At 39.5% G+C, this 26,618-nt stretch overlaps 1 protein-coding gene across 4 annotated transcripts in view; it reads left to right on the top strand.

Moving 5' to 3' along the window:
- ralgps2 (Ral GEF with PH domain and SH3 binding motif 2) overlaps window positions 1–26,618 on the top strand; it is a 436,511-nt gene that overhangs the window by 173,717 nt on the left and 236,176 nt on the right. For all 4 annotated transcript variants that reach the window (XM_072573456.1, XM_072573458.1, XM_072573455.1 and 1 more), the window contains one exon: window positions 20,598–20,681. In XM_072573456.1, coding sequence (XP_072429557.1) covers window positions 20,598–20,681 — 84 coding nt within the window. The remainder of the gene's footprint in view (window positions 1–20,597; window positions 20,682–26,618) is intronic.

The raw sequence follows: 26,618 nt of genomic DNA, 5'->3' as shown, positions 1-26,618 counted from the left end.
AAAAGAGATGAATTTCAAAGGTGAGAGCCATTGCCCTTGGACATCAAAGCTGGTTCGACTGAGTGTAGCATCAAGGCACCCTCGGAAAACTAGGGTCATCATGGGGAAAGTTCTCTAATGGAATAGAAAGGAAGACAGTTGTGTCATTGGAGAGCAGCCATTAGACATCATTGCAGACATTTCTTAAGGTTGTGTCCTAGGCTCAACCATCTCTAGAAGGTTTATCAGTGACCTTTTAATAATTGTAAGGTCAGATTGAGTATGATCGCTGATGAATATATAATGTTCAGCATTATTCATGACCCCTCAGGTACTGAAGAAGTCATGCACAAGAACAGTTCAGAGACTATGAATCTTGCAGCATGTAACTCACCTTCTGACTCTCCAAAGTCTGTGCACAATCCATGACAGACAACTCAGGAGTGTGATGAAATATTCCCTGCTTGCCCGATGAGTGCAGCTCTATCAACACTGAAGAAGCTTGACACCATCCAAGACAAAACAGCCTGCTTCATAGGCACCACATTCACCAACATTGACTCCATCCACCATTGATACACAGTGGTAGTGTGGAGAATTGTACTGGTGAAATTCCCTAACTCTTCTTAGAAAGGGGAAACAGATACATGGGATAAGGCAAAAGTGAGGACTGCAGATGTTTGAAGTCAAAGTTTAGATTAGAGTGGTGCTGGAAAAGCACAGCCGGTCAGGCAGCATCCGAGGAGCAGGAAAATCGACGTTTTGGGCAAAAGCCCTTCATCAGGACATGGGATACCCCATTTGCAAATTCGCACCCAAGCCACTCACTTTGTTAACTTGGAGGTCTAGTCAAAATCCTCGAACTCTGTCCTAAATAACATTGTGACTATATCTACAGCAAATGGACTGTGGCAGTTCATGAATAAAATTCACCACCACATGCTCCAGGGCAAATAGGGATGTGTAATAAATGCTGGCCCAGTCAATGAAGTTCACATCCCATGAATTAACTTTTTCAAAAAACAAGCCATTGGATCTATGAACCTTCCTTTAAATGTACAAGTTAATTTTTTTTCAGTCCAGTTAAGGTTATTGGTCTACAGTGCTAAATTATTGACACACAGTTTTGGAATTTGGCATGGCACATTTGGATGTTTAATTTCATCTTTTACATTTCTGAGCATTTGTTTCAATTTAAGACTGAAACCTAAGAAGGTCCATTAAAATTTCATTGCTGATGATTGTTTTCTTTTGTGAAACATATATTTCAAGGAAATAAAAATCCTGTTAACTATGAAATTTTGAGGATTAGCACTTGCAGCTTTTTGTTCACTTAACAAATGTATGGTCTTACATTGATTTGGAAAATTAATCTTTCGGATTGCAAGTATTTTTGTGCTTCACTGATTAGGCTGAATTTCTAATATCCTGAACAATATATGTATATATCTTGAGTTTTATTGTCAAATTTAATTAGAGCTCTTGACAACGCACTTAATGTCTAATATTAGCATGATTAACTCAAAAGTTTGTATTTGTATTTTTTCAATTGAAATACAAAAGATGAAGTTGGTTTTGTCTTAGAATGGGACAACTTTTTTGAAGCAAACTCCTAAGCAATAACTTCCAAAGGTTTTGCAAATTCTCTGGAAAGTTTGTTGACTGAAAGAGTTGGTAAGTAATAAATTTCAAATTTATATAGACACTTCTTTTAGTTAGCTGATAACAGCTAAATTCTTCTCAGAATATATTTCATTTGATGAAAGATACATGTAATCTATAGGCTTAAAAGTATAACCTTTTCAATTGGATAATACAGTTAGGCTATGTCAAATATCTTCTATCAATTAATTTTTCCTAAATGTATTTAATAAATTTTCACAAAAAACAGGTGCTGTTAGTTTTCTTGAAGGCATTGGTAGGGAACTTGGAAAATGTTTGCTCTTGCTAGATGTGTTTTGAAGTCTTCATACCTCTAATTATATAAAATAGTCTAGTTTTTAAAAAAAATGGCCCAGGCATAATTCCAATTTATATATGTTTTTCCGCCCTGGTCCCCTCTAATTTTGCAAATCATTTTTTCGGCTTTAGGCAACAGATTAAAAGAAATATAGAAAGGAGTTCTTCAAAGTTTCTGTAGTGAGAAAACAGATTGTGAAGAAACTCACATCTGATCTTATTTTCTTATTTGTGTGTTCATTGACATTTTAAACTTAGTGTACGATACAGTCATTTTACTTTGGGGCCAGGCATTCTGGATTTGTGTTAAGAACTTGTAAACACTGAAGATTAGGGTTATTGGTCACAATGAAACTAATGACTGTGTACCATTCTGAGCCAATTTAATGATCACTAATTGGCATGTTCATGATGCTAATTTTGCTATTCCAGTGTTAAATCCAACTGTATGTAACTTTTGCATAAAATAAAATATTTGCTGTGCTATCATTCACCATCTTTCAAATTTAACCAAAAGCTGACTGTTCTTAACATTCCTTTAATTGGGAAGATATAAAGCAATAAAATCAAAATTGTCGATGGAACTCTATTTTGAACGTGAGCATTAGATTTACAGAGTAGGATATGTGCTTGTGTCTCAGCTTTCTGAACAGGCTGTATGATCGAAAGGAAAATCTGCAAGTAAATGATTGTGTGTGGAATAGACTCTGAAATGTTGACTTGGAAAGACATTTGGTTGCTTCTTTAGTGTTTTGACTGATATGGAGTCGCTGCTTGTTTCCAAACAGATCAATTGTGAGTATGCTACTGCTAGGTGTCTGTGATGGATGGAATGATTATTTGTCATTATGGTACCAATCAAGTAGGCTTTCCTTTTGGTCTTAGCTGAACATATGTTGTTATGATAATAGACTTATCATATTGAACATTTTTTGCAAAGTACTTGTTCATTTAGAAACTGAAATGTACTTTTATACTTTAGTGTTGATGATATCTGATCCCAAATTATTTTCTTGCCCTCATCGAAGTTGATTAGTTGAGGATAGATTTCCCAGTTATTCCGTCTACTTCAATTCAGTTGTCTTCATCTCCTATTTGTGTACTTCTTCAAACTCATTTGAACCTAAGGAAAACTTTTAATGACCTGCCCTGCAACTTCTGGAATTGTATAGTGTGTCCCAGCACAGTTGCAGAATTCATCCGAAACTCTGCTGATGTGAAAAAAAAAATCTTTCAAAACCATATGACTACTTTCAGTACTCAAGTTTTTGATTAGATTAGATTCTCTACAGTATGGCAACGGACCCTTCAACCCAACAAGTCCACAACGATCCTCTGAAGAGTAACCCACCCAGACCCATTCCCCTACCCTATGTTTACCCCTGACTAATGCACCTAATGCTATGGGCAATTTAGCTTGGCCAGTTCACCTAACCTGCACATCTTTGGATTATGGGTGGAAACCGGAACACCTGGAGGAAACCCATGTAGACACGGGGAAGATGTGCAACTCTACACATACAGTCGCCTGAGGCAGGAATTGAACCCAGGTTCTGCTGCTGTGAGGCTGCAGTGCTAACCACTGAGCCACCATGCCACCCCTTTTTTCTTAGTTTGTTGCTTAGTAGAGAGTAGCATAAGGAATGCATGGGCAAAACGCATTCAGGAGGAAAGAAAAGCAAACCCATTTAGCTTTTCAAAACACGGATGTGGCTCCAAATAAACTTCTGAAGTACCCACTGAGATGTGCCATAACGACTTGCCAAATATTTAAGCACTGGTCCAATTCTAGACTATTTAAAGAAAGAAGGTTGAGAAAAAGATATTTGAGATTTACATTTGAGTTAACACAATCTTTTTCAGCTTCAAAGTCATGATTATTAATCTCGTGCTTCTAAGCACGGTTGGATGAACAGCGGTTTCGCAGGTACTGGTTTGTGAATTGTGCTTAAACATGACAACCAGTTGTGATTTGATTATTGCAATGTACTTTAGAATTTTCTAGTGACTGTACTAGCATAGTAGCTACTGATGATGGTATTTACAGTTGATATGTAGCAGGATATCTTCATTTCTGAAGATGGTATTTGTTGGTTATTGGATGTATTAGATTGATTCTAGTCAGTAACTTTGTTTAGTTCCAATCCAGCAATGCTGGGGTAAGTTGTTGACTTTTAAATGCAATTTGCTGATTTCTGCAGAATTTCTGATCTTATTGTTGATTTGAATTGCTTAATTCTGATTGAAAGTACTATTTTATTTTCTCTTGATTCTAGGAAAGTAACTCTGGTCAGTGACTCAGCTATGAATTAAAACAAAACACCTTTTATTTGTTACGGCTGGAACTGTTTTGGTTCATTTCTGAGATTTATATCAGAAGTCTTAGTTTGATTTGCTGGATTTTCTCTTTTACATGGTGCAATTTGTACATTGTTGCCATGAAATCAAAAAATTGAATACCAATTTTCCAATTTTGAATTGAAATGTGCAAAGGTATATTCTGCCATTTAATCACAAGATGTACTTCAAAAAGATTCATATTATGCCACCGTTTATTTTGATCTAACCATCTTGGTCAGGGACTGTTTGTTAGCTTTTGGTAACTTTCACATTTTGTCTCAAGCACACATTATATCTCAGACCCAGTGTGATAACTACGCCTGTTGGCCTGTTGTTTCACCAATTGTCTGACGTTTCATTGTTAAGTTTAATGCTACTTGCCATGTTGCAATATTTTTAAGGAGATCCTCCCCACATTAGAACATAGACCAGGTTGGACACATACTGCACATTTGGCTGAAAGTCTAGATTCATAAAAACATTCTCTCAACCAGTTATCTGTTTTGATAACTGGGTTGGACTGTTGCCTTTGCTTGACTGACATCTTTTAAATGATTACAGTTCTGTCTATGATCTCATAACTATCTTAATGTTTATTTATATAATATAAAGAGGTGAGAAGCATTTGAAATCTATTATTGATATTTTTAATGATATGCCTGACATTTTTACAAGGTTGGATGAACAGCGGTTTCACAGGTACTGGTTTGTGAATTATTTTTTTCTCTGAGTAGTTCCATGCATGCCATTGTTAAAATGCGGCTTATTGTATCTTTATGTAGTATATGAAATGAAGGGCAGGGAAAGGTCATGAATTGACATTGAGAATATGATGGTGATGGGCTGGATTGAGGGCATGTTTGGGCAGGAGAATGTGTGGAGCACAGTGAAGACAGTGGGGATTAGAGGATTTAACCACCTTAAATATATCTCTCAAAGTCCTAAAGAATTGAGATGGGACTTCTTTACCACCTTCCCTGCTGCTTATGCTGTGCTTCTGGTATTGGTGGGTTTCACTCTGTCACACCCCCTTGGAACATTATATCAGTTTGGGTTCTTTCTTCTAAGGCGGGTCAGTGACTGCAGAAATTTCGCAACTTAAGCTACTTGCCTCACCAGCAAATATTCAGCGTCCTGCGTTCAAGTTCTACAATAGCACTTGAATAAAATATTCCCTGATTTAAAGATGAGCATCCTACTCTGAGCCCATTTGATGCTATTAGGAACCTGACCAGCAACCAAATTCTGAAGAGAACCACTGATGGGATGCTACCTACTGTGAAAATAAATAGCTGTTAGTGAGTATCAGTTTTCTATTATTGTTACGTCAGGCTGGCTAAGTTGTCAGTACAGTAGTGGAGGGTTGGCTAGCTCAGTTAGCTGGTCGACTGATTTGTGATGCAGTGATGCCAGTAGCATCGGTTCAATTCCCACAGCAGCTGAGGTGACCATGAAAGACTCTTTTTCTTCTCAAATTCTCTCCTTACCAGCGGCGTGCTGGTCCTAAGGTTAAAACACCACCAGTCATGTCTTTCGCAATGAGAAAGGAGCCCTATGGTCAGGAAAGACTATGGCAACTTTTCCCTTTACCAGTACAGGCCAGTTATGCAATTTTTATGAGAAACAGATGCCTGCAGTTGCTGAACTTCCGAAATAAAAATAGATCAACCTGAAATGTTAATTCTATTTGTCTTTCCATGTATAGAGTCATTGAGGTATACAGCACAGAAACAGACCCTTTGGTCCAACTTGTTCATGCGGACCAGATATCCTAAACTGATTTAGTCCCATTTGCCAACAGTTGACCCATTTCTTTGTAAATCCTTCCTATTCATGTATCAATCCAGATGAATTAAATTGTTGTAATTGTACCAGCCTCACCAATTCCTGTTGCAGCTCATTCCATACATGCACCACCCTCTGCATGAAAACATTGCTCCTCACCACCACCGCTTCAGCCATTCAGAACCCTACTATAAACCGTACAAGTCCGCCCCGATTTGCCTTACCAAAATGCAGAACCTACATTTATCGAAATTAAACTTCATCTGCCACTCCTCGGCATATTGGCCTATCTGATCAAGCTCTTGTTGTACTCTGAGGTAACTTTCTTCATTGTCCATTACACTACTAACTTTGGTGTCATTTGCAAACTTAGTAACCATGCCTCCTTTATCACATCCAAATCATTTATATAAATGATGAAAAGCAGTGGACCCAGCTAATCCTTGTAGCACTTCACTGGTCACAGGCCTCTAGTTTAAAAATAACCCTCCACCATCACCCTCTGTCTTCTACCTTCAAGCCAATTTTGTATCTATTTGGCTAGCACACCCTGAATTTTATATGATTTAACCTTGCTAACCAGTCTACATTGTGGAAACTTGTTGAATGCCTCACTGAAGTCCATACCGATAATGTCTACTGCTCTGCCTTCATCAACCTTCTTTGTCACTTCTTCAAAAAACTCAATCAAGTTAGTGAGACACGATTTCCCATGCACAAAGCCACATTCACTCTTCATAATCAGTCCTTGCCTTTCCAAATCTTATCTCTTGGAATTTCCTCCAACAACTGACCTCCGTCTCACTGGTCTATAATTCCCTGGCTTTTCCTTACAACTTTCTTAAATAATAGCACCACATTATCTAACCTCCAGTCTTCCAGCACCTTACCTGTGGCTGTCACTGATACAAATATCTCAACAAGTGGCCCAGCAATCTCTTCTCTTGCTTCCCACAAAATTCTGGGGGACACTGATCAGGTCCCAGGAATTTATCCACTTTTATACATTTTAAGACCAGCACCACCTCTACTTAATATGGACATTTCTCAAGATAGCACTATTTATTTCCCCACGTTGTCTAGCTTGTATATCCTTTTCTGCAGTAAATACTAACACAAAATACTTGTTTAGTGTCTCACCCATTTCCTGTGGTTCCACATAGAGACAGTGAGATGATGGAGTGAGAGTGAGGCAAAATAGGAAAACAAAAAATAGGAAAGAGTGGCATGGTGGCTCAGTGGTTAGCACTGCAACCTCATATCGCCAGGGACCTGGATTCGATTCCAACCTCTGGCGACTGCCAGTGTGGAGTTTGCATGTTCTCCCCGTGTCTGTGTGGATTTGTGCCTGGTGCTCCGGTTTCTTCCCATAGCCCAAAGATGTGCAAGTTAGGTGGATTGGCCTCGCTAAAATGTCCGTAGTGTTCAGGGATGTATAGGTTAGGTGTATTAATGATAGGAAATGCAGTGTTACAGAGATAGGGTAGAGAAGTGAGATGCTCTTTGGCAGGTCGGTGTGGACTTGGGCCGAATGGATTGTTTCCACAGTGTGGGGATACTATGGTACGATGACTGATATGTCTCATCATGTGTCAAAGTGTCTGAAGCTTTATCACTATTATACATTTTGTTAATTGCCAAACAAATGGTAAAAATGCAGCTAAATACAAGCAGGTATTCATGTTGAAAATTGAGAAATTTAATCTTATTTGCTACTGAACATTGAGGAATTTTAATTTTTAAATAACTAATTTATATAACTATCATAGTTCAATTACCCAAAACTTCATAGAGTAAATACACCTGAGAGCACTGTTATGACCGAGACTGGAGGAGTACAGTATTTGCTTTTCTAGTCCCACTCTTCCAATGGTCATAATAATTATTGAATTTAACAAAGATAGTCATACAGTAGAAGACATATAATTGGCTATATCAGGTTTAATATTGAGATCAGGTTAGCTTGGTTTCGTTAGTAAATACATAAACGTTAAGTAGAGGATGATTGATAGTTTATTACAAAATTGTTTGGTCAGGGCATTGCCCTTAAAAATGAAAATAATGGCTATTATTCATTTTTTGAATTGAAACTGGCGCAGCGTGTGTACATGTTATTTCTGGCTACAAAGGCCTGTGTTTTAGTGTAGCCTCCAGTACACACAAGTGTGGCACACTGCAGCTAAATTGGTTGTACAGGCAATTCTTTATGCATTCAGGGTTATCCAGCAATTAAAAATTAGGTCTAATGTTGGCAGTGTGATGTGAATTTTGCAAGCATGGGTTAATTGGGTACGGTCAATACCTTGCTTGTTTGGAATAAATAATGGGATATGCTTATGATAAAATCTGTCGGTCTTTGGGATGATTGGCATATATACCGGACACTGCACCAGTACTGGAAATTACACACCTCTAACTAAATTATAATCACTATCATATAAAGTGCCCTTAAATTTGTATCCATTTCACCTATCCTGCTTAATTTGGTAAAAGTAAATCTAGTCACACATTTGCCTCAATATGTGAAATGAAATAGAGATTAATGGGTATGGTCTGTTCACATTTAAAGAGACATGGTTACAAGGCAATCAAAGCTATGAGCTAAGTATTCAGGATTACATACATCTCTATGACTCTAAGTCCTGCCCTGGTTTGTCTTACTAAAAAGCAACACACTGTACTTATCTAAATGAAACTCTGGCTGCCATTTCTCAGTCCACTGGCCCAGTTGATGAAGATCACGGTGCACTCTTAAATGACCACCTTCACTGTCCATTATACCACCAATTCTGGTATTATTCACGAACTTACTAACTATGCCACCTCATCCAAATCATTTATATAAATGATGACCAACAGTGGACCCAGTACCGATCCTTGTGACAAACCATTTGCCACAGGCCTCCAGACAAATGTCTATCACCATCCTCTGTCTCCTATTGTCAAGACAATTTTTTATCCACTTGGCTAGCTCTCCCTGAATCCATACGTGAAGTTTATACATTAGTTGCTTACCAATTGCTTTACATGTTGACAATTCTTCATTTGGTCCTTGCTTAGCATGAGGATTGCAAATGGATGTAGTCAGTTAGATCCTGAATTTATTCAACTGCCGAATATTATTATTAAACCAAAAAATGATCTGAAGTACCTATATGATAAATTTCTGTTCATAAAGCAAATTTTTAGTAAGATTTTAAGGTACAGGGGCAGAAGGAGGAAGTGCTGGATATCTTGAAACGCATAAAGGTGGATAAATCCCCACAATCTGATCAGGTGTACCCTAGAACTCTGTGAGAAGCGAGGGAAGTGATTGCTGGGCCTTTTGCTGAGATATTTGTACCATCAATAGTCACAGGTCAGGTGCCAGAAGACTGGAGGTTGGCTAACGTGGTGCCACTGTTTAAGAAGGGTGGTAAGGACGAGCCAGGAAACTATAGACCAGTGAGCCTGACGTCAGTGGTGGGCAAGCTGTTGGAGAGATGTACATGTATTTGGAAAGGCAATGACTGATTAGGGATAGTCAACATGGCTTTGTGCATGGGAAATCATGCCTCACAAACTTGAGTTTTTTGAAGAAGTAACAAAGAGGATTGATGAGGGCAGAGCAGTAGATGTGATCTATATGGACTTCAGTAAGGCGTTCGACAAGGTTTCCCATGGGAGACTGATTAGCAAGGTTAGGTCTCATGGAATACAGGGAGAACTAGCCACTTGGATACAGAACTGGCTCAAAGGTAGAAGACAGAAGGTGGTGGTGGAGGGTGTTTTTCAGACTGGAGGCCTGTGACCAGTGGAGTGCCACAAGGATCGGCGCTGGGTCCGCTACTTTTTGTCATTTACATAAATGATTTGGATGCGAGCATAAGAGGTACAATTAGTAAGTTTGCAGATGACACCAAAATCGGAGGTGTAGTGGACAGTGAAGAAGGCTACCTCAGATTGCAACAGGATCTTGATCAGATGGGCCAATGGGCTGAGAAGTGGCAGATGGAGTTTAATTCAGATAAGTGTGAGGTGCTGCATTTTGAGAAAGTAAATCTTAGCAGGACTTATACACTTAATGGTAAGGTCCTCAGGAATGTTGCTGAACAAAGAGACCTTGGAGTGCAGGTTCATAGCTCCTTGAAAGTAGAGTCGCAGGTAGATGGTATGCTCTCCATTATCGGTCAGAGCATTGATTCCAGGAGTTGGGCATCATGTTGCGGCTATACAGGACATTGGTTAGGCCACTGTTGAAAAATTGCGTGCAATTCTGATCTCCTTCCTGTCGGAAAGATATTGTGAAACTTGAAAGAGTTCAGAAAAGATTTACAAGGATTTTGCCAGGGTTGGAGGATTTGAGCTATTTGGAGCAGCTGAACAGGCTGGGGCTGTTTTCCCTGGAGCGTCAGAGGCTGAGGTGTGACTAATAGACTTTTACAAAATTGAAGGGCATGGACAAAGTCTTTTCCCTGGGGTGAGGGAGTCCAGAACTAGAGGGCATAGGTTTAGGGTGAGAGGGTAAAAATATAAAAGGGACTTCTAAGAGGCAACTTTTTCACACAGAGGATGGTATGTGTATGGAATGAGCTGCCAGAGGAAGTGGTGCTTATACAATTGCAACGTTTAAAAGGCATTTGGATGGGTATATGAATAGGAAGGTTTTGGAGGGATATGGGCCAGGTGCTGGCAGGTGGAACTAGATTAGGTTGGGAAATCAGGTCGGCATGGATGGGTTGGATCATGTGACTTTTGATATGGTAAACGGGAAAGGTAGGGTGGTGGATGTATCTTTGTTGATATGGAATAGAAAGAGTGCAACAGCAAGAAATAGTCTTGAACAGAAAAAAGTAGGGCCCTTATGAATAGAGTTAAGAAATAACAATGGAGAGGAGACTGGTGGGGGTAGTTTGCCAACCTCGAACAAGTAGCTATATTGTGAGACAGATTAAATCAGGAGATAATGAGGGCTAGTGAAAAAACAGTAGTTTAATCATGGGTGACTTTAATCTTTTTGTAGATTGGGAAAATTGAATTGGTAGAGAAAGCCACGAGGAAGACTTCACAAGATCATATTCGGGACAGTTTCCTAGAACAATATATTGTGGATCCAAACAGGGCTTATGGGATTTTGGACCTGGTAATTTCAATGAGGCAGGTTTAATAGATGATCTCAGAGTAAATTGTTCAAAAAAGAATGGAAGGATGATCCTGGCAGTTACAGAACAGTCTGTTTAACTTCAGTGGTGGGCAAGCTTCTGGAAACAATTATTTGGGATAGAACCAGTAGCCACTTTGAAAGATGTAGGTTGATTAAGAAGAGTCAGCACAGATTTCTAAAGTTAATAATTTTTAATTAACTTGCTGGAATTATTTAAATAAATAACAGGCTCAGTGAGAGCGAAGTTGTTGTTGTATAAGATGGATTTCATGAATGCATTTCATACAGTGCTACACAACATACTTGGAAGGAATATTACACATTGTATAAAAGGGACTGCAGCAATGTGGATATAAAGTTGACTAAGTGATAGAAGACAGAGTGATGATAAATGGCTATTTTTTTTGGACTGGCATAAATTTTGTAATGCAGTTCCTTAGCAGTCCTTATTGGGACCCAGGCCTTTCCTGATAATATGTTAGTGATCTGGATTATGGTGTACAACTTCATAGTTTGTTGATGACACAAAACTTGGAAGAATTGTAAATTGTGAGGAGGACAGTGGAATCTATAAAGAAGTGGACTGATGGGTGGCAGATGAGGTTCAATGTAAAGAAGTGTAAAGTGATGCACTTTGGTAAGAAGACTGTTGAAAGACAATCCAAAGTAGGGTCTACAGTTCTAAAGAGGGTTCAGGAGCAGAGGGACCTGGGAGTATATGTGTACAGACCATATGTGTACAGATCATTGAAGGTGGCAGGACGGTTCAAAAGAGCAGTTAATAAAAAGCATCAACTGTTCTTGGCTTTATTAATAGGGACAGACAGTACAAGAGCATGGAGGCAATGTTGAACTTCTTCAGACACCTGTCAAACCTCAATTTGAGTATCCTGAGCAGTTGTGGGCACCATTGGTCTTGTTGGAGAGTAAAAGGTGAGGGGAAATTTGCTAAAGGTTTTTTAAAATTGTGAACTGGCTGAAGGGCACCTAGGGACGGGCAATAAATGCTGGCCAGCCAGGGATGCCTACATCCGGCAAAATGAATAAATAAAAAAAAGAAAAGCTTGGGAAAAGCTATTCCTGCTCATACAAGCAGCAAGAATGAGAAGGCAGAACTATATACAAGAAGCGAAGGTAATATGAGTAATAATGTTTTCTCACAGCAAGTAGCTATGAAATGCATTGCCTAGAAATGGAGGCAGGTTGACTTGAGACTTTCAAGAAGGCACTGGATGATTATATGGTTAGAAATAACATGGAAAGATGTGGGGAGAAAACAGGAGATTGGCACTTGGTAATGATAGCTGAAAATGTGTTGCTGGAAAAGCGCAGCAGGTCAGGCAGCATCCAAGGAGCAGGAGAATCGACATTTCGGGCATGAGCCCTTCTTCAGAATTCCTGAAGAAGAGCTCATGCCCGAAACGTCGATTCCCCTGCTCCTTGGATGCTGCCTGACCTGCTGCTCTTTTCCAGCTCTGATCTCCAGCATCTGCAGTCCTCACTTTCTCCTCACTTGGTAATGATACTTCTTTGAAGAATCGGTGCAGACATAATGACCAAATGGTTTCCCACTGTGATTAAATTATCTCTTCGGAATCCATGACCACAACATGGTAGAACTTAGCATTCACTTTGAGAATGAAGTGTCTGGGTCACAAACAACTGTGTTGAACTGTGCTGTGTAAGAAGGGTAATTATAAAGGAATGAGACTCAGTTGGTTGGAACGGACAGGGAAGCACCAATTGAAGAAAAGATAGTTGATGAACAACCGCAGATGTTTAAGAAAATAGTTCATGACTCACAGTAAAAATGTATCCCAGTGAGGAAGAAGGGAGTAAATAGCTATAGTTAACCAAGGAAGTTAAGAGTTCCTTTTAACTTGAAAGAAAAAATGTAGAATGGTGAAAAGGTTAATGGTAAGTCAGAGAATTGGAAACATTTTAAAGGACAACAGAAGATGACTTTAAAAAAGTGAGGTGGGAGGAAACAAACTGTGGTTAAGCCAACAAACTGTACAAAAGCAAGTATAAGAGTTCCTTCAAATATATAAAAAGGAAGAGAGAGGCTAAAGTCAACATCGATCCCTTAGCTGATGAGGCGAGGGAAATAATAGTGGGGAGCCAGGAAATGGCAGAGTTAAACAAGTACTTTCTATCAGTTTTCATGATAGAAGACATAATCTAAAGGGCAAAGACGGAATATACCAAGTACAATAACTATCATTTGAGCAATAATTTGGCTAAAGGCTCTTGGACTCCATTATACTTTGCACAACTTCCGAGGATTATCTTGTACTTTATTTATCCTGCATCTCTCTCTTTCTCTCTCACTTTGTCTCTTTGTTCTAACTCCCCCTACTGACTGTGCCTTATATAAATTATATTTCTCCTATTCAAACCTTCATTTACATCACCTTTTATATCTCTACTTCTCTTTAACACTGTCTTTGTCTTCTGCTGCAGATAACCTCAAAACCTGTTCCAGTTTCTTCTCCTCCCCTTCAGTCAACTGCATAAAAAAATACAAGTTTTGCATTCCTTTCGGTTCTGAAGTAGTCATATCTGACTTGAAATGTTGCCTCTGTTTCTCTCTCCACTGATGCCGCCAGACTTGTGGAGTTTCTCCAGCACTCCCTCGTTTTATTATATATTTTCAGTGTCTGCAGTATTTTGCTTTCTTGTAATAGCAAAGCATTTAGAAATGCATAATATTACCAATGGAGTCATCATGGCTTCAGGCAGAGGAAATCATACCTGAGAGATTTATTAGAATTCTTAGAGCTGGTAATAAGCAAGATAGATAAAGAAAGACCAGTAAATATAGCATTAGTGGATTTCCAAAAGACATTTGATAAGCTGCCACATATAAAGTTATTTAACATGATAATAGCCCGTAGCATTGAGGGCAATATATTAGCATGGATAGAGAATCAACCAATTATCCCAACCGTCCATGTTTTATGAAAGGGGACATTTTCATATCAGCAGTCTCTAACTAATGGAGCACCACAGTAATCAGAGCTGCAGCCACAATTATTTGCAGTGTAAATGACTGGCTTAGAGGAGGGAAATGAATGAAATATTGCCAAGTTTGTGGATGATGCAAAAAGGAATGGGAGAGGAAGTGATTTGGATGACAAGTCTGCAGGTACAGTTTGTGGAAAGATTTGTGAATTGGAGTAGAATGTGAGGGAAAATGTGAAGTTATGCACTTTGGCAGCAAGAAGAGATGAGCTGAATATTATTTGAATAGGAAAAGCTACAGAGGGATTTGAAACCACTCGTACATAAATCATGGCCTACATCTTCCAGTATGGGAGCGGTGAATTTCTCAGGCTAAGTCACTGATGCATGTTGGGATATGGTGAAGGTTCCAACAAGCGCACGTGATAAGGCAGTTTTAATTTCTGACTGCGGGTTTGATCCTGCCTGTATTGCTGTTGAATATACCATAGTGGTATCAGATGGCCAGAACCAGAGAGATTTGGGCTATTTGGCTTTTACTATTTTTTGCACAGAGCTTTTCGTAAATGGGGCAAAAGTTGCTGTTTTCAGATATGTACGAAGTCTGATGAGTAATATAAATTATCAAGTAAATGAGCTGGAGTATCAAAGCATAGCATTGACTAGACAAAGTTAACACTGCCTTGATGTCTGAAGCATGCACATGGCACATTGCCAATGTTCTCTACAACCTGGCAAATTTTATCTCACATTCCTGCACCAGCGTGGTTGAGGGTGAGAAGAGTGGGAGGGGTCATGAGAGAGGGAGATTGAGAGTAGGAGTTTGAGCATTTCAGGGCAGATAGAGGGGGGGTAGGGTGTGTTTTGGGCAGAAAGAGGGGGGAAGCTAGTGTTTTTGGGGAAGAGGGTGTTTGCATGTTTTGAAGGGAGAAGGGGTGGGGGAAATGTGAATATTTTGTTGGAGAGAGTATGTGCTGCCACTGAGGGAAGCCACCCATTGTCTGAGAGTGACAACTTCATGTCAAACAATGCAAGGTAATGAACCGAAGTCACATCTTAAACGGCATGTCTTCAGTTCAAACCTCCTGTTTGTTACTGCAACCCTGTTGGAGCCAACACTGGACATTGCAAGAACTTCCAGTATAAAATGGTAAGTGGTAGATTCAAGTGCGATCAGTGGTGAGCACATTCTCTTTGTCATTGACTGGAAGATGAGGCCATTGTCTTTTTTTAAATTTGCACTGCATGTTAATTGGGTGCAGTCTATTGCTCACACCTGCCCTGCATTTTTTCTTGTCAGCATGAGGTAGTCTTGTGCTAATAATGATCAGTTTTTCCCAAGGCTAAAATTGGCTCCTTACTGTTTCACAGGATCGTTAAATGGTGCATCATACAATGATGCCATTTTGTTCACATCTTCTGCCCTGGTGCTTTCTCAGGGCAATTTCACTGTTCTTCTTTCCCCTTATCCCTGTAATATATTTTTATTTAAATCTTTAACAAATTCCCTATTAATGAATCTGGGTGTAAATTTGCCCATTGAGCTGGAAGTTTCATTTTCAGATGTTTCATCACCATACTGAGTAACATAATCAGTGAGCCTCCAGTGAAGCACGTGGTCATGATCCGCTTTCTATTTGCATTTAGATTTTCTTGGGTTGGTGATGCCATTTCCTGTTTTTTTTTCTCAGAGGGTGGTAAATGGGGTCCAAGTCGATGTGTTTGTTGGAATGTTGTTGAGGAGTTCCTGTTGAAATGCCATGCTTCATGGAATTCTTGTGCGTGTCTGTGCTTGGCTCGTCCTAGGATGGATGTGTTGACTCAGTCGACTACACATCCATCCCAGGGGAAGCCAAACAAACCCATCGACTTGGATTCCATTTAACACCCTCTGAGAAAAAGAACAGGAAATGGCATCACCACAGGAACTGACATTGCCACAGGAAATGATATCACCAACCCAAGGAAACCTAAGCACATAAATAGAAAGCGGGTCACTAACACCATTGCTTCATTGGAGGCTCACTGATGATATTATCTAGGATGGTGACGAAACATCTGAAAATGAACCTTCCAGCTCAGTGAACAAACTTACACCCAGAACCTCAACCTGAGCTGCAAAACTTCCAAAAACGCACTAACTCCGATGGGTGCAATACGATAAAACTGGCCTTAAAATGGGAAACCAACGCTATCCAACAGAGCACCATCCATGATCAGCTATATTTTCTGCACGAATGCCGAGAGAAACAGGTACCATCAAATGTCTGAAATACAAACCTCCCCATAACATCCCACTAGCCAAAAGAATAGCAGAGCAAAATGGCTGCACAATACTTAGCGAATTAGTTAATGATGCCCACAACAGACTATAAATACAACCGGGAAGTGTCTTGCCAAAAAAACCTTACTCAGTAACGCAACAGACCATGAATGACAGACATAGTACAATGCACCTTAGGCGTTAGACAGTGAAGAACACAGAAGATGCAAAAACTAAACAACCCACAAAATAATAACACAGACAACACAGAAGCATGAATAAAAAACTTATCTGACTGACCTTTAACAGGCACTGAAGAAGCTGTCTTAGTAAGAGGATTAAATTATAACTTCCAGGATGTGAACAGGAAATATTCCTTAGCATTAAAAACAACACTGAAAGACAATGAACTCACAGAAGAAAACCAAACAGACAGTCATACCAACATTAAGCAGAGAAAAGAAAGGAAACATACTCAGTACACAAGAAAGAAAAGGACTAGAAGGGCTCCAAAAGATAAAAACATCGTTATCCTACCTGCAGACAAAGGATGCTTGACAGTCATTGTAAACCGAAGAGACAATATTGAGAAAGTGAATGCACTACTTACAGATACTGATACTTACCAGCAGGTGGCGATAGACACGACCCCACAACTAGAGAACTGAATCACACCTGACTCAAAACTTCAGAAACCTGGACATGAAATAAGACAGACTTCCCAAAAATGAAATCAAACAGATCTAACACACCATGCTTCTAAAGATTACCCAAAATTCACAAGCCAGGCGCCCCCTCAGACCCATTGTCTCGCTACCTGGAACACCTACATACAGATTAGCCAAGGAGCTACACCAAAGACTAAAACACTTAGTAGAAGACTCACACCCCTCCATCCACTCCACCAAAGAATTCCTGAACACCATCAAAGACACCAAGATAGAAGAGGATGAAGCAATGGTCTCCTTTGATGTAACAGCCCTGTTCATGTCCACCAACATCAACCTGGCCAAGGAAACACTGACTACACTATTAGAAGAACCAAAGACACATGCACCAAACACTACCAACTTCATCAGCAAGGATAACATCGTTAAGGTAGTGGACCTTTGCCTTACCAACCACTCACTTTCAATAACAAAACCTACAGACAAATCAACGGAACACCCATTGGATCTCCAATATCAGGATTCTTAGCAGAGATGGTAATGCAGAGACTTGAACAAACAACTCTATCAACTATCCAACCCAAACTTTGAGTCCACTACATGGATGAAATATTTGAGGAAATTAGAGGAAACTTTCAAGACCATCAATAACATCCTTATTGGCATAAAATTCACAAAAGAGGAGGAAGACAACAATAAACTGCCATTCTTAGATGTGACAGTAGAGTGAACAGCCAATGGAGAACTTCAAACCAGCATCTACAGGCAAACAACACATACAGACCAAATACTGAACTACAGAAGCAATCATCCTAACACCCACAAAGCTGCAATAGAACATTATTTCAATGAGCCACCACACAAGATGTAGCACAGAGAAACTACGCAGAGCACAGGATAATCACCTATGCAGTGTATTCAAAAAGAATGGGTACCCAATGAACACAGTTTGCTGATATCTGAGCAACAAACTTAAACAAGCAGACAAAACGTGCCCAGAAACCTTAGCCACTTTCCCCTATATCAAAGACGTCTCAAAAATGACTGCCAGACTACTCAGACCTCTTGGCATCATGGTAGCCCACAAACCCACCAACACACTAAAACAGCAGCTAATGAATGTGAAAGACCCCAAACGGACAACAAGCAAAACTAACTTAATTTATAAAATACTTTGCAAGAACTGTAACAAACACTACATTGGACAAACAGGCAGAAAGCTAGCCACCAGGTTACATGAACATCAACTAGCCACAAAAAGACATGACCTACTCTCATTAGTATCCTTACATACAGATGAGAAAGGACATCACTTTGACTGGGACGACACATCTATCTTAGGACAAGCCAATCAGAGACATGCACAAGAATTCATAGAAGCCTGGCATTCCAACTGGGACTCAACCAACAAACACATTGACTTGGAGGAGAAAGTGAGGACTGCAGATGCTGGAGATCAGAGTTGAAAATGTGTTGCTGGAAAATCGCAGCAGGTCAGGCAGCATCCAAGGAACAGGAGAATCGACGTTTCGGGCATCAGCCCTTCTTCAGCCCTCATTCTGAAGAAGGGCTGATGCCCGAAACGTCGATTTTCCTGTTCCTTGGATGCTGCCTGACCTGCTGTGCTTTTCCAGCAACACATTTTCAACATTGACTTGGACCCCATTTAACACCCTCCGAGGAAAAGAACAGGAAATGACATCACCAACCTAAGGAAATCTAAACACACAAATAGAAAGCGGGTCACAAACACCGGTGCTTTACTGGAGGCTCACTGACTATATTGCCTAGTATGGTGACGAAATATCTGAAAACGAACCTTCCAGCTCAGCGAGCAAACTTACATCCAGAACCTCAACCTTAGCTACAAAACATCTCAAATCTCACTCCGTATTAATGGTTCTATTTCATGGTATCTAGTACCTTATTAGACAGTGCTTTTCCAAATCTTTACTAATTGTTGCACAAAAACAATTTTCATCAGTATGCCTCTAATTTGCCAATCATAAATATGTCCCCCTTCTTAACCACCCTTCAGCCTGTTCCCCTTCAGTTATTTTTAATCAACTTGTTCAGATATATGATGCGCATCCAGATTAGGTAGAACTTGAAGCGAGGCCTCCTGGCCCAGAAGCAAGGACACTAGCACTCTGCCACGAGCCCTTCAATTTTCCTTTTATTTTATATCCAGAAGTACTCTTACACATAATTGAACTTTTGTTTTCCATCCCAAATCACCTGATGTATTTTTTTCATCTATTAACCATGAACAGTAGCAGTTTTTGTCTCGTGTAAATTTTTAAAAATTTAACCTATTTTTCTATTCTATTCAGAGATTGATTTACACATCTCTGTAGCAAGTGGAATTTGAATATGAGACTTTCAATCCAGGGATAGGGACATATCACATATATATGTTTACCCTAACTGTTTCTTTCAATTGACTGTTGAGAATTCTCAATTCAATGTTGAGAATTAACCTCTTCCTTGATCTAATCACATAACTGCCCTTAGACTTTCTCAGCTTCAAATAACCCCATTAAGGTCTAACCAAATACTTGTGGTCTGGATCTTTCAACCTAAAATCCTTACACTGAGGTACCCCTATTTCATAACACTTCTAAGCTATTGTCTGCCTTCAGGAGAAATTGTTTTACATATCTAGCTTCCGCTGGACCTCTGAATTGAAAACAAATGCTTTCCAAGCTATTAGTTTTTCCCCAAAAGAAAATTCCAGATCCTGCATTAAAGTAAGTTATTGCTCCTTAATGTTTATTGTGGATGGTGTCGAGCTTTGTGCTTAGTTGTGGCATCACATATCTCCAACATTTGAGAACTGTTCCGTGACACTCCGGATTTATGCTTTGTAGACAACGGAAAGGTTTTGGGGAGTTGGGCTAAGTAACAACACCAATATGTATTTATAAAATGCCTTTAAAGTAAAAAACATGTCCTCACTGGAGTGTTAGGAAGCAAGATTTAACACCAAGCTACATCATGAAGCAAGCCAAATGTTTGCTTCAAGAGCCTACTTTTGATGAATGTCTTGAGAATGAGACTGTTTAGGCCTGAGACAACTAAGGGCAGTCAACAATGGTGATGCAATTGAAAGTTGTGATGCTCAAAATACAGTATTATGTGACTGCATATTCTTCTGAGGGATTGTGGGACAAGAGGAGGTTATAGACATAGAATAGAGCAAGGCAAAGGAGGGACTTGAAAACAGATTTTTGTTGAAGCCTCAGGTATTGCTTGATTTAATGTTGACATAGGTCAGCAATGCAAATAGTGATGTGTAAACTGGGCTTGATGCTTAGATCAACATGAGTTACAGACTTTTGAATGAAGTCAGATTTATGAAACATAGAATTTTGGAGGCCTCTCTACGAAAGCAGTCATGAGTGTATGAATGTGGAAAGAAACAACCATATTTGGCATTGGAAAGCCTGGTTTACACTGATTAATCTTGTAATAAGTTCAACAATTTGTTTTCTAGGAGCTGTCAAGTTGTGGCTGGAATAAAAAGGAAAAGCACAGTTCATCACCAAATGTCGTAGCCTTCACTAGGAGGTTTAATCACGTGAGTATTAGTTGAGACTTGAGTCATGGAATTGAAAGATAAAGTGTTTATAAAATAGATTGCATTTGATAATCTCATAAAAACAAATTAATTTGAGGCTTAAAAATTTGCATGGGGTCTCGTGATTGATTAAAAATTTATGGCCCATGTTGGCAGTTCTCTGAGACTTCCCCAATATGCTAGTCAATGGATGTACCTTTGCTTGCTGAGCTGGAAGGTTTGTTTTCAGACGTTTCATTACCATACTAGGTAACATCATCATTGAGCCTCCGGTGAAGCACTGGTATTAGAGACTCACTTTCTATTTATGTGTTTAAGTTTCCTTGGGTTGGTGATGTAATTTTATGTTATTTTTCTCAGACGGTGGTAAATGGGGTCCAAGTCGATGTGTTTGTTGATAGAGTTCTGGTTGGAATGCCATTCTTCCAGGAATTGTTGTACATGTCTCTGTTTGGCTTGCCCTAGGATGGATGTATTGTCCCAGTTGAAGTAGTGTCCTTACTCATCTGTATGTAAGGATACTGCTGAGAAAAAGAACAGGAAATGACATCACCACAGGACATGACATCACCAACCCAAGGAAACCTAAACACATAAATAGAATGCGGGTCACTAACACGTGTGCTTCACCAGAGGCTTACTGATGATGTTACCTAGTATGATAACAAGATGTCTGAAAATGAACCTTCCAGCTCAGCAAGCAAGCATACATCCAGCATCTCAACCTGAGCTGCAAATCCTCTCAAAACTCACTAATGCTAGTCAGTTACACATTTTGCTAAGTATAACGATGCTGTGTCTGTGAAGTATACTTCACTGATTCTTTGACAGATTATTATAAATCATTAGACCATATCAGCTATTTGTTCAGAAAAGTCAAAAAGAAAAATAGCGTGCAAATATGTCGAAGAATGATATTAAAATGTTCTTTTAAATTTTTCTGATGTGTCCTTGATTAAAAAAAAATTTATCGCAGCAGAAGTTTCTCATAAATTTTAACCCGTTGCATGTGATAGCTGTTCAGGTTTCACAATTAATTTCCAATTATGTGATATTCATAATTGGACCACATTTTGGAATGCACAACACAATTCATCCATTATGAAAATGAAATATTCAGCCAACTTATATGTGCTAAACCTAACGGATCACTTTTATTTGGAAATTAAATATTGCATTGAATTAGAAAGATCCTGAATGTTTCAATTCTTGGAGGGGAGAAGAAAACCCGAGACAAAAGAATAAGTACACTTGTTACTCTATTTTTTTTTTAAAAAATTGTTTCTTAGACAATGTGTGAGCAATTGGGCTTTTATATCAAACTATTCAGCTAGCATTTTGGCTAATGTGCTAACAAAACAAGGACACTTGTATTGCTCAGAATACAAACATTGGACTAGTCCCTCACCTTTTAAAAGAAATCTGCTTTTTCATTCTGTTTTCAGAATGATTTCACGTCTCACCACAATATAGTACGTAATAGTCATGGGGAGCTGGTGGCTTGGTGGTATTAGCATGAGATGACTAGTCCTAAAACCTAGGTAATATTCTAGGTATCCAGGTTTGAATGCTGCTATATGGTAGGTGGTGGAATTTGAATACAGTACCAAATAATCTGGAATTAAGAGTCCAATGATTACCCGAACACCATTGGCAATTGTTTGAAAAAAAAATCCGGTTTGCTAATGTCCTTTAAGGAAAGAAATGTGCCAGCCTTACCTGGCAAGGCCTACATGTGACTTCAGACCCACAGCAATGTGGTTGACTCTTAGCTCTCCTCTGGGCATTTAGGATGGGCAATAAATGCTGGCCTAGGCAGCAACAGCCACATTCTGTAATTAAGAAAAAAAGTCACTTTCTTGCCCAATCACTGAATCATCTATATATCTTTGTGGACTCTTCACATTCTCCTTACAGCTTACTTTCCCACAAAGTTTGTATCATTGTACTTAGATATTGTTGTGTACTTGTATTGCTTAAATTTGTCAGGCTGTCACAATCGTGGCCCTTACTGCAGATTTCTGAGGTACTTTGAAAAAGAAGAGGAGAATAGCACTGTTAGCATAGATTTAAAACAAAATTCACCTCAGGGAAGTGGTGAATACTGTACAAGAAGCTTGTTACCTGTTCACCCTCTAGGAATACTCACAGTAACATGGAAGGCTATGTTTTGACTTGGGTTGTAGACTTTTTCAGGGGGTGAAGGTAGGTGGGGTGAAGGCAGCTTCAGGGTTATCTTGCTTTAAAGGGGGATAAAAGCAAGGTATTGCTAAAATTTTTTGTACATTGTGCTACATAGGCCCTTTCCCAATTTAAAAAAACAAGTATAAAATGGCAGGAAATTTTGGTGCTGTAAGGCTCTGTGTGAAAGTACAGAGAACTGTATTAATTTAATTCAGTTTATCAGAGACAGATTGATCTGTGATTTAAGATGTGAAGCAATCCAGAAAAGAGTATCCAGATAGAGAGTAACCTAGACTCAAATCACTGGATGTAAGTGACCAAGGAAGCTCAACAGTTAAACTCGAGCATGAGCGTTCACAAAATGGTGGTTGAGAGATGAGCATCAATGCAGACTCAAAAACTGCCATCGGTGTGGAAAATCAGATCACTCAGCCAGTATAAACAATCTGTAATTAGGAAGTGGCACAAAAGGGCACATTTACTGAGACCGACAGTATAGATTGGTGAGCACAGGGTTGATATCTTAATAAGGTTTACTTTGATTTAAAACATAGATGACAGATTTAAGCTGGCTTCAGGATTTTGGAGGGTAGAATGTGGGAGATCAGCCAGGAGTGCACTGGAATAGTAAAATCTACAGAGATCAAGAGCTTAGTTGAGTTTTAGTAACGATGAATTGAGATGAGGTGGCTATAGAGGAGGAAATAAACGATCTCAATAATCATGTATATTTGAAGTTGAAACTCACCTATGAGATAAGTATGAAATGAAATTTGTGAGTAGATGAGTTTGATCTCAGACTATTGTTCGGGAACAGAATTTAGGTGGTGACCAAAATAAAGAACTTAAGTCTTCCCAATATTTAATTGGAGGAATTTTCTGCTCATTCAGTTCTTCATGTCAGGTAAGCAATCTAATAAATCTGGTAATTTTGCAACAGTGGAAGAAACAAAGGAGATTGTCGTGAGGTAGAGCTGGGTGGATCAGAATCCAGATGAAGAATAACACTGCTTTTGGTGTGGTCAACTATAGACAGGTCAAGAAGGTCATTTCCTTTTGATTCAGTAATGTCAGATGAAAGTTTTGACTTTGAACTGTTGCCAAACACTGTTGTGATTTCCAACGTACTATGTTACCACATCCTTAAAAGTAGATTGTAGTGTTATACTCTGAAATAACTGCACATAGCCCCCCCTCCCCCCCACCAAAATATCAGATTTAACCTGGTGTGGAATCTTCTCCCCATCAACCACTCTACTGGAGCTATCCCTGTAGTTGTGTGAGCAGTGGTCCTATAATCGAACAGGAGCTGGGACAATTTGGTTGCAAGCAAGGCTGTAGGCTGTTTTTTTAAGTTTGCCTTCTATGTTTGGACTATTCTTTTTGCCACACTATTGGATGATGGATGGTATGGAGCTGTCTGAATATGTTGAAAGCCATTTGACTTTAGGAAATACCCAAATTTACTGTTGGTAAATGACATTCATTGTCCATAACCAATACTTCCGGGAGTGTATGTATTGCAAATGATGCTTGCAGCTTTTCAATCACCAACCCCAAGTTTCACGAATGGACTCTATGCACGTCCAACTGCTTTGAATGGGCATCCATGATGACCAGGAACATTGAGCCAAGAAAAGACTGGCATAGTTAACATGTAGGAGAAAGCGAGGACTGCAGATGCTGGAGACCAGAGTTAAAAAATATGGTGCTGGAAAAACACAGCAGGCCAGGCAGCATCCGAGGAGCAGGAGAATCGACGTTTCGGGCATAAGCCCTTCTTCAGGAGGGCCTATACTCTGGGAAATCACTTTTGCTCCCCACAATAATATGCCATCCTTTATGATGATCAGATCTCGCCAGGCCCAGAAAGATTTCAACCCTGGTTGTGATGTCCCTTCTGTTGCCCCCATTACCACCAGCTGTTTTAGTTCTACCAAGATGGGATCTTTTAGTGCTCACTATCAGATATTGTCAGCAATGACCGGAAGGGTGTCCAGAATGTTTAAAACCAGAATGGACTCTTCCAGGTGAGGCACCACCGGTTGAATATCTGCCTTTGGCAGGTAGCTCATCCACATTAGCCATGATTTCCTGGACAGTGTTCCAACTTGTACTTTATTCTCACTAAGAATAAGGGCCTACCATTGCATTCGACCAGAGCCTATGGGTGGCATCACGTTGTCGTCTTTAAGTGGCCGTGGTAGGGATTTGTGGTCTAATACTATGACAAATTCATGTCTGTAAAGGTATTTGTGAAACTTTCTCATACCAAAGATGACAGCAAAATCTTCCTTCTCTACCTGGGTGTATTTATGTTTGATATCAACCAATGTCTGGGAAGCACACACTGTCTGATGTTCCTCTCCTTTGGGCCACCGGTGAGCCAATACTACCCCTATACTGTACGGCGAGGCATTGCATGTCAGTATTGCCTCATCAACAGAGACAACATCTTCAAGCTAGTGGACCTGTGCCTCACCATCCACTTCACATTCAGTAACAAAACCTACAAATAGGTCAATGGAACACCTATGAGATCACCAATATCAGGTCTCATAGCAGAAGCAGTAATGCAGAGACTTGAACAAGTTGCCCTCCCATCTATCCAACCCAAACTTTGGGTTGGCGACGGGGATGATACTTTTGACATCACAAAACGGAACAAATGAGAGGAATCCTACAACACCATCAACAATATCCTGACAGGCATAAAATTCACAAAAGAGGAGGAGAACGACAACAGACTCTCATTCCTAGATGTGACAGTTGAATGTACAGTTAATGGAGAGCTTCAAACCAGCGTCTACAGAAAAACAACAAACATAGACCAAATACTTAACTTCAGAAGCAATCATCCCAACACCCACAAACCGAGCTGCATCAAGAAATTATTTCAACAAGCTACATCTCGCTGCAGCACCCAAGAACTGCAAACAGCAGAAAAAAAATGTTGTATAAATGTTTTCAAGAAAAATGGGTACCCAATAAACACAATCCACCGATTCCTCAGAAACCAGCACAAACACACCGGCACATTGCAACCAAAAACCATAGCCATATTACCTTACATCAAAGAGATATCAGAAATGATTTCCAGACTACTCAGATTTCTTGGCAACATGATAGCCCACAAACCTATCAACACACTTAAATAGTGATTGATGAACCTAAAGGATCTGTTAGATACTACTAGCAAAACTAACATCATTTACAAAATACCATGCAAGAACTGTTTAAAAAAAACACTACATTGGACAAACAAGCAGAAAACTTGCCACCAGGATACATGAACACTAACTCGCCACCAAAAGACACGACCCACTATTACTAGTTTCCATACATACAGACAAAGAACGATACCACTTTGATTGGGGCAACACACACATCCTAGGACAAAGACACGCATGAGAATTCTTAGAGGCATGGTATTCTAACCAGAACTCCATCAAGATATCGACTTAGATCCCATCTACCTACCCTTGAAAAAAGGAACCGGAAATGACATCACCCACCTTATGAAGCCAAGACCTATAAGTAGAGAGGCGGGACATACCACCAGTTCTTCATTGGAGACTCTCACTAATGATGTTCCCTCATCATGAAACATCTGAAAACAAACTTTCCAGCTCAGCGAGCTAACTTACATACTTATCATCAACCTGAGCTACAAATCTTCTCAAAGATTGCTACCACCACCTTGTTTTGGATTGTAATGGGCCAACATCATAGATAACGATAGCTGCTTTTTCA

This window comes from Chiloscyllium punctatum, chromosome 7, assembly GCF_047496795.1.
Source record: "Chiloscyllium punctatum isolate Juve2018m chromosome 7, sChiPun1.3, whole genome shotgun sequence".
In the NCBI taxonomy this organism is placed as follows: Eukaryota; Metazoa; Chordata; class Chondrichthyes; order Orectolobiformes; family Hemiscylliidae; genus Chiloscyllium; species Chiloscyllium punctatum.
The sequence above is the reverse complement of the archived record's forward strand: the minus strand, read 5'-3'. Positions and strand labels throughout refer to the sequence as shown.